We start from the raw sequence: 9,441 nt of genomic DNA, 5'->3' as shown, positions 1-9,441 counted from the left end.
TCTAAATCTGATGCGCCCATGTTTTTTGTCATGAAAAGTTACCCCCCTCTTCCTTATCCAAGTCACTTCCTTAGGCTGTCCATGAGGCACAACCGAACAAACATGTGTTCACAAATAGGGATATAGAAGAGATGATAGAAGAAGATAGAAGATGGAATCGATATAGACATACGAATACAAGCAAAAGTACCCGTCTCCCAGTAATGGGAAAACTTCAAGTTAATCCATCAATTTAAAACATTTCATGGACTTAAAAAAGGTAAATTGTGTTGCACTCTTGGTTTCACTCGGAGATACTTCCACTGCAAAGTGGTGGTGCTGCAACATCATGCGGCGGACGTTCAATTTGTATAAAAAGAGGGCAAAAGATCCTGATTGCGAAATAAAACTTAATGTAAACATTATTCATGTCTGTCTCTCAATGATCGTTTCAATGCCATTTTTCCCCGCTACAGCGGGGGTTAGCCTTGCGGGCCCCATGACAATCATGGTTCCCTGTTTGGGGCAATGTTTTTATGGCCGGATGCCCTTCCTGACGCCAACCCTTAGTCGCCTCTTACGATGCGCAGGGATACGGTGTACCTATTCTAAATCGGGGTACACACCGTCATTGCAAAAGTGAACGTTGAGCTTTTCAAATGTAGTGCAGGAAGCGCCCACCGCAAACGGGAGACAGACGGACACATGGACTGACACCATGTTTTACACGATATATACACAAGAGATGTCAATAAGTCACTTGAGCCAATTGTCCAGTGAGCCTCTGGTCTTTGAGGACGGGTCTCAAGTCACCATAGGATTCGTTCAACTTGTGTCAAGTCGCACGTTTAGTTATAAACCGAGTTGGTGTACAAGATATCAAGGAATTGAGACACAGGCTTCCATTGATTGCAATGTATGTTCTGAAAAGCTGTTTAATTCGAGTTTTTATTTGGCGACGTCACGCAGTGGATATTCTTTGCTTTGTTCGCAGCAAAAAGTAATGTGTGTTAAATCTACTTGTTTACTTGCGACTTAGGTTTGCCACCCACTGTCTTTGTACTTTGTACTTCATGTTGCATAATCACTCGTCCTTGAGATCCTAAGCCAACCGCTTTAACCTTTAAACCTCCACCAATTACAATCTCTTTCTGCATGATGAGCAGACACTTTATTATCTTGGTATGAGATCTACATGAAGAAACTGATATATGGCCTCGGCTTAGGCTCGTGGAAGAGCTCGGACACGGAACAGATCAGGACGCAACAAATGGGAAACACCAATAGTAGGCCTTCATCTATCTACATGAACAGACTGATTAACAAATGCCGGTGTACTTTCTCCTTGTAAAGTTATTGGACGTTAACGTTAGCTCTGCTCGGGTGTCGCCCTAGTGGGCCACAGCACGTCCTCAGATTATTTACCTCTATCTGTATTAATTGTTTTCGATGCCCTGGGCACACTCGGCACGGAGCTGCAGATATTCCCGCCCTTCCATCAATGTTTGCTTCTACAGTTTATCGGAGTTCAACTTTTCTTTTGGAAAACTCCTCTTCACCTGTCTGTTGTGTTCACAAGTAGAATCGCTCAACCTCACCTACATATCAACCTTTTTTTTCCTTGTTCTTATTTTGGCAGTTTTTTAAAATATTTATTTATTTATTTATTATACAAGATCGAGGCTCGTGAAAGAGCTAACATTAATCACACAAAAAGTCAAACCGACACATAAAACACAAAATAAGGGGAGCGGTAGATAAGATGGGGAGAGGGGGAAGGACACAAACACAACATTTGAGAGCAGGGACATCGAGAGATCTGTGGGAGGGAGATGGCTTGGGGGGAGGTGGGAGAGGGATAAAACATATGGACACTGCAAGGACTTCCAGGAAAGAAGTTAGAATTTCAAAAAAGTGTATCGGGTGAATTAGCGGGGGTAGAAAAGATCAAGGTTTTCGATGGGGGAAGATAAGAGATGGTGGTGAACAGCTGTTTTAAAGACCTGGAGGGAGGTGTGGGATTGAAGGGAGTGAGGGAGTTTGTTCCAGAGGCGGGAGAAAAGGGGAATAAAAGAGTGAAGGTGAGCAGAGAGCCTAGATTTTGGCAGTTTAACCATAAGAGGGTTGCAGGCAGACCTTGTGCGACCTGTAGGAATATTAGGGGGACAGAGCCCAGAGAGAGCTGGGGGAGCAAGGCCAGAGAGGAGTCGGTAGAAGACAAAGACCACCAACCTGCCTGCGGTGAGTGAGTGAAAGGCTCTCGGAGTTAGCTTCATCGTGGGAGATTCCAATGATTCTGAAAGCTCTGGCCTCAACAGCGTGAAGTCGAGCTAGGTGTGAGGCAGGAGCACCAGCCCAGAGGGGAGAGCAGTACTCCATTGAGCTGTGGATGAAAGCCTCGTATGTGGTGAGGAGCTCAGGTGTGCCCAGGAAGGACTTCATACGACGGAGGATGCCCAGTCGGCGACTGGCTTTGGAGGCCAGCTTGGAAATATGGTTTTCCCAAAAAGGATCATGGCAGATAGTGAGACCCAAAAGCTTGAGTGACAGAACTTCTTGGAGAGGATTGTTGAGGAAGTAGATGGGAGGGTTTCGGATGATTAATCAATTTGCATGGAGTTTGCATCGATCATTTGAACCAAATGTAAAGAAATGTTCATCATGAGCTCATAGTCACAACTACTCAAAATGAGTGGTTGCTTTATTGTCCAAATTTTTTGTCTCAGGTAACCAAACCATCGATTGTGGTGGTTTGATGGCCGATGGATGCACAACCAATCAAAGCGTTTATCCGCGTGAGATAATGAATGTTTTTTTGTGGAAATGCATTCGACACCAATTTAAATGATGACTGTCGGAGTAAACGCACCTCATCATTGCCTCGGATCACTTAGCTATGCTGTAACGCCATTTTGTCCTCTTAGCCCATTCACCATCATGTCCACATGCAATCTACCAACCATATGGTGGCCCGCTAACTCCTCTATTGGGTACATTTAATTCCGTTATATTCCAGTGGGTGGTTACTTCTGGAAGCATGTATGGTATATTAAAGAAACCCGTCTTGCTGGTTTGTTTACCGAGGTTGTTTTCTTGTTGATCAATCTGCTTTGTGCATCATAACAGCTTGTGGAACAACGTGCTCTTCAGTACTTCATCGCAAGCGCCATCTTCTTTTGAATATAATTTTTATGGAGCTGCAACATGTGGATAAGGGACGTGTGTGACAGGTTTATCTTTTGCCGTTTACGACCTGAATAACATGGTTCATGGTAAAAGGAAAATGTGATATTGTGTTGTGCGAACATGTGACTTACGGTTGCCGTGCAGTGCGCAATTTCTCGGCGCTACGCGTCATAAACCGGTGATTTCCCATTCGCTTTACACGGCATAAGTGTCTTTCCCAAGGTAATTGTGTGCTGCATCCAATATCCTTCACCTTTGTCACAATCACACTTCCTCTATATTATCTCATGCTCCTCTACATGCCCCTGTGTTATTCATGGTCATCAAGTCAAGGTCACATGAGGTCAAGGTTGTCAAAAAATTCCCTCTTCACTAAAAATGTGGCACGTATGTCGCCATTTGTAACACGTGACAAGTGGAACATCATTTAGTTCATACATCCAAATTTCACATTCAATATTGTCTTGAGTGTGTATATGAGTCGAGTGTATGATTAAACTTCACAGACATGACCACCTTGGCATAATCTAACATGTGTGCCAAATTTGGTTTTATCTTGTCGTTTTAACGGCTGAGATCCCAGAGGGGGGGTCGGGAGGGGAGACGTGAGGGGTGGATGTGGAGGTGGAATCCGGCTTTGAGAGGTCCAAAATAACCCGGCCTGGTTTGGGTTAAATCAGTTTGGAGTGCGCGGTGCGGAGTGCGCGATGATGATGACTTTGAGAGCGTGGGGTTTATCAGAAGAAACATTTTTGAGAATTTCCAGATTCATTGGGACCATAGAGGATGACGCTGTGATTGTAATGTCCCACTCATTTGCTTGTTTATTTTCTTCCCAAGGTGTGGACTTTAAGGTGAAAACCATTACAGTTGATGGAAACAAAGCCAAGTTAGCCATTTGGGTGAGTACATGGCTCTGCTTGAATCAAATTGACATCTATTTACCGCATGAAGGACAAACGTGTCGGGACTTGTGGTGCAACAATGTGGGACAGCATTTGAACCCGGAATCGAGCGCATGTTGCATTTTTCTTTTCCTTGTGGAAAATAATTTGTCCTAATCTCTAAATAATTTGTTTGCATTATGATGATTATATGTGTGCCATATTTATAGAGTGCACGAATCTGTCAAAAGCAAACAATATTAATTGGTTTTAAACCTTAAAAGTAAATTACCTTGCGACGTCATCGTACAGTGGATTGGTCTGTTTGTGAGAAATCACATATTTGTTAATCTTTTCAGTCCTCAAGTGCAGTATTTGTTTGAGAAAGGCTGCTAGATGAGGTGTGCTTGTGACGATGTGAGGAGTTGCCTGAATGTGAAATCGATGAAATGCCCTGAAACTCGAACTTGTTCTATACCTTGTCATAATAGAGCCACGTACCACATTTAAATTCAAAATGTTGAATGGTATGGGGGAAAAAAGTGCAGAAAACCACAGGTGGGACGGACAGATGACAGATGGAGAGCAACAGTGTAGTCCCCTTCAGGTGGGGACTAATAGAGGGAGAGAGCCTTCAGGAAACTTTACAGACAAATGAGGAGTGTTCCAGGTGGTGCTAACAGTGCAAACTAGTGTAGTGGCCTCGGAAGGGCGTCCTGGAATGCGGCTCCAATCATGGACGTGTGGAGAAGGTGACCCAAAACTATGTGCCAGGTGATGAGTTAGCCTTCCAATAAACCAGGCACACAACCTGTAAGGCAGAAAGAACACCATCCGTGGGGGTGGACAGGGGAGTGGGGGTCTGCGAGAGGTAGGAAGGTGTGGGAGGGGGTGAGTAGGGTCTGAGAGGGGGTGTCCCCCCTCCCCAGGAAGGGAAATTGTATAATCTGATATGAACCAAACATCGGCACTTGAATTGTGTAAAATTAAAATAAACGAAGGTACCAATATGAACCGAGGGTCATATGAACCGAGAGTGCTGTGATATCTTCGTTGTTAAGAAATGTGATTTTAATTTTTTGAGGTCTTTCAATCGGAGCAAGAATAAAAAGCATCCTTTTTTCCATCATGGTATTTTACCACAAGCTTCCAGCTGGTTTCCTACTAATCAACTGGTAATGCAGTTTAAAGCATTCAGTCTTCACGTATTACATATTGATTTGTGAATCTTCAGTTCAGCTTCTTAAAACACGACTGTGAGAAAAGCATACCCATCAGCATACACAGTCATTGGCATACCAGAAGATCAACGCATCCAATTCAAACTTCCATGCAACTGATGTTTATCTGATTCTTCTTCCGTCAAATTGACACACGTGTGTCATGTGACGTGTGTTGTGTGTGCCTGTGCATGTGACATTGTTAAACGTATATATTGCTCAATAAGGAGTTGTGAATATATCTTTTTTATTCATAAAGTTGAAAATGGAATGTGTTGGTCTAGCCACGTAATGATGAAAAACCAACAGTTTTGTTTTGTTTGTTAAAGGAGGAAAAGTTAACATTGGGACTTTGTGTCGAATGCAGGACACGGCTGGCCAGGAACGGTTTCGTACACTCACCCCAAGCTACTACAGGGGAGCTCAAGGTGTCATTCTGGGTGAGGAACCATCTTACTATTATTACCCCATGCAGGTGTGAAGCGAAAAGCAGGGTTAAGTAATTGGTGTGAAGAGAAAAGTGGGGTTAAGTAATTGGTGTGAAGTGAAAAAGCGGGATTTAGTAATTGGTGCGAAGCGAAAAGCGGGGTTATGTAATTGGTGTGAAGAGAAAAGTGGGGTTATGTAATTGGTGTGAAGAGAAAAGTGGGGTTAAGTAATTGGTATGAAGAGAAAAGTGGGGTTAAGTAATTGGTGTGAAGTGAAAAAGCGGGATTTAGTAATTGGTGCGAAGCGAAAAGCGGGGTTATGTAATTGGTGTGAAGAGAAAAGTGGGGTTAAGTAATTGGTGTGAAGAGAAAAGTGGGGTTAAGTAATTGGTGTGAAGCAAAGTGGGGTTAACTAATTGGTGTGAAGCGAAAAGCGGGGTTAAGTAATTGTTGTGAAGCGAAAAGCATGATTTAGTAATTGGTGCGAAGCGAAAAGCGGGATTTAGTAATTGGTGCGAAGCTAAAAGCGGGGTTAAGTAATTGTTGCGAAGTGAAAAGCGGGGTTATGTAATTGGTGTGAAACGAAAAGGGGGATTTAGTAATTGGTGTGAAGCGAAAAGCGGAGTTATGTAATTGGTGTGAAGCGAAAAGCGGGGTTATGTAATTGGTGTGAAGCGAAAAGGGGGATTTAGTAATTGGTGTGAAGCGAAAAGGGGGATTTAGTAATTGGTGTGAAGCCAAAAGCGGGATTTAGTAATAGGTGTGAAGCGAAAAGCGGAGTTATGTAATTGGTGTGAAGCGAAAAGTGGGGTTATGTAATTGGTGTGAAGCGAAAAGCGGAATTATGTAATTGGTGTGAAGCGAAAAGCGGAGTTATGTAATTGGTGTGAAGCGAAAAGCGGGATTTAGTAATTGGTATGGAGCGAAAAGCGGGATTTAGTAATTGGTATGGAGCGAAAAGCGGGATTTAGTAATTGGTATGGAGCGAAAAGCGGGATTTAGTAATTGGTGTGAAGCCAAAAGCGGGATTTAGTAATTGGTGTGAAGCCAAAAGCGGGATTTAGTATTTGGTGTGAAGCGAAAAGCGGAGTTATGTAATTGGTGTGAAGCAAAAATCAGGGTTAAGTAATTGGGTCACTTTGTCTGTCTGTGTGTCTATAAATGTCAGTTTAATGAGGAACAACTTTATTTCAATTCAATATTTTATTTTGAACATTAATCGGAAAACAAACGTATAGTTTAACAGTACACTGAATTTGATAACATAAAATTTTATAACGTGTGCAGAAAAGAGTGATAACATTTTTACTCTGTCTGGCAGTTCATACAAAATTGAAAATCATTCCAAACAGGAAACTTACTGTTTTTAAGGATGTCATGAAGGACACAAACAACAAGCATGAAAAACGAATGTAACGTGTTAAATAAGGTGGTGTAAAAGACGCTGCATCAACCGCGATAAACGTCTGGAATGTTTTTTGTTTTTTTTCTACAACCTGTAAAATCTTTATTTTATTATGAATCTGCCCCCAATGGTGGCCGGAGGCATTATGTTTTCAGGTTGTCTGTCCGTACTGGCTAAACCTCGTATTTCTCAGCAACCACATGTCTGATTGAAACGAAACTTTCATGGGAGTGACACCCATGCAGAATGTTTTTATGATAATTGTGACATCATAGGTCATGTGGTATGGCCGCCGTCATGGATTAAACACAAGTACTTAAAAAATATTTCTCAGAAACCACTGAATGGAAAAATTTTAAACTTGGCACATTGTCAAGTACTCAATGGGGGAACAAAAGCATGATAATGATATCATAGGTGAAGTGGTATACCAGCCAAAAATGTTTTAATCAAATTCCTTATCCTAAAAATCTGAAATTGCATGCACGTGATCTATGACCCATTTGTAGTTAAATATTAAATTTATGACATCATAAGTCACATGGTTTAGCAGCCATATTGGATTTAACCTAACACCTTAAAAAAACATCTTCTCCCAAACCACCAAATCGCTTGACTCTGAACTTTACTTGTGTCATTGACAATGCATGGTGATTAAAAGATGATCACGAAAACATCATTGGTCACATGGTGTGGCAGCCATATTGATTGGATTGAAGGAAAATATAAAATAATTATATCTCTGAAACCGCTTACCCCATTGATGCGAAATTTTACAAATATCATCTAGCACCCACTGTTGCATATAGTTTGAAAATGATGACATCGTTGGTCATGTGGTTTGGCAGCCATCTTGGATAGAAAAAACGAACCTTATCCGATCAACACGAAACTTCACAAACGTGATCCAGCTTCCCATACATATGCAGAGTACATTTTTTAAGGTCATATGTCACGTGGTATGGCAGCCATATTAGCTTGAAAACCGATATTTAAAAAAAATCCCTTCTCTGAAACCGCTCCACTGATCGATGTGAAACCTGTCATGGCTGGTGAAAATGTGATACTTGAAAACAGCTGAAGGGATTTAAATTCAAACTTGTTTATTTTTAGGACAGTGAACGAGGGCATCTACCCGTTGTGGGACTACACGGAGGCATATTGGCGACAGTCGCATTGCTCTAGTTTAAATAGTTTTATATACTTGAACACTAGAATACAAATTGCCTTCTGGGCACTTTAAAAAACCTTCCGTTTAGCAGTACGTGGACAAAATACTACGGTATTTTACGTCAACTCGACCAATCAAATTTCCTGTAGCTGGATCTGAATCAAATGCTCACATACCTTGCCCATGTCTTTTTTTTTTTTTCTTTCTCAAGACTGTGCGGAGTAAGGTGTTCGATTGACTCTCAAGTTGTCTCCACCACCTAAGGTGCACAGAGGTTGTGTTTTCACCACTGTTTGTCTGTTTGTGAGCAGAATATCTCAAAGTAAAAAAAAAAAAAAAAAAATCGTGATTTTTTTTTAAAGTCAAAAATAAAAAATAAGATTTTAAAAGTGATTCTTCACCATTGAGGGCAGGGGCCAAAAACGATATATAGCACGATATCTCAACCATTTGTGGATGGTTTGAAATGAAACTTGGTGGATGAGTTGGGGAGGTGACGAGTACAAACCAATTAGATTTGGGTTCAGGTGCGAATCCAGATCCAGCCTATCTGTGGATACAAAACGTAAATTGTTCAGCCTGGCGGAGGTATGCGCTCTACCGAGTGCCGTTCTCGTTTCATTATGTGAATCAATTGAGTATTGCACAGTATTTCTTTAGCATGACATCGATAACCCTGTCTATTCTGTTTGAAGTCTACGATGTGTCTCGACGAGAGACATTTACACGGCTGGGGACATGGCTTAACGAATTGGAAACGTACACGACGCGCAGTGACATCGTCAAGATGCTTGTTGGGAACAAGATTGACAAGGTGACCACTTTGCACCCGTGCCGTCAGACCTGGTACTTGATGTCCACCCTCATTTTTTACATGCTAATCATGCTTGTCATGCGTTGGTGTTCCCATCTGAGCAGTGAGGTCACGATGCTGTGATGTTGGATTCAAATCCCATATATAGTACTGTATTTTGTGCGATGATCTGTTCATGTACATCTGTGTGTCCGAACATCGTAGTCCTACACTTGATAAATGTACACGAGACGTTTCCTATCGTGCAGGAAAGTCGTGAGCTGGACCGCAGCGAGGGTCTGAGGTTTGCACGGAAACACTCGATGCTTTTTATCGGTGAGTGATGTTCACGCTGTGTACTGCAATCAGCTTTTC

The 9,441-nt window shown here is 42.0% G+C and overlaps 1 protein-coding gene across 1 annotated transcript in view; it reads left to right on the top strand.

The window, feature by feature from the left end:
* The window catches only part of RAB18 (RAB18, member RAS oncogene family), a 15,129-nt gene that overhangs the window by 3,496 nt on the left and 2,192 nt on the right, over window positions 1-9,441 (top strand). The window contains exons 3-6 of the mRNA XM_068102210.2: window positions 4,006-4,067; window positions 5,637-5,709; window positions 8,969-9,087; window positions 9,336-9,402. Of these exons, the coding sequence (XP_067958311.1) occupies window positions 4,006-4,067; window positions 5,637-5,709; window positions 8,969-9,087; window positions 9,336-9,402 (321 nt within the window). The remainder of the gene's footprint in view (window positions 1-4,005; window positions 4,068-5,636; window positions 5,710-8,968; window positions 9,088-9,335; window positions 9,403-9,441) is intronic.

Source organism: Myxine glutinosa, chromosome 12 (genome assembly GCF_964187855.1).
Source record: "Myxine glutinosa chromosome 12, kmMyxGlut1.1, whole genome shotgun sequence".
Lineage (NCBI taxonomy): Eukaryota > Metazoa > Chordata > Myxini > Myxiniformes > Myxinidae > Myxine > Myxine glutinosa.
Note: the sequence above shows the minus strand (reverse complement) of the source record. Positions and strands in the feature narration are given on the sequence as shown.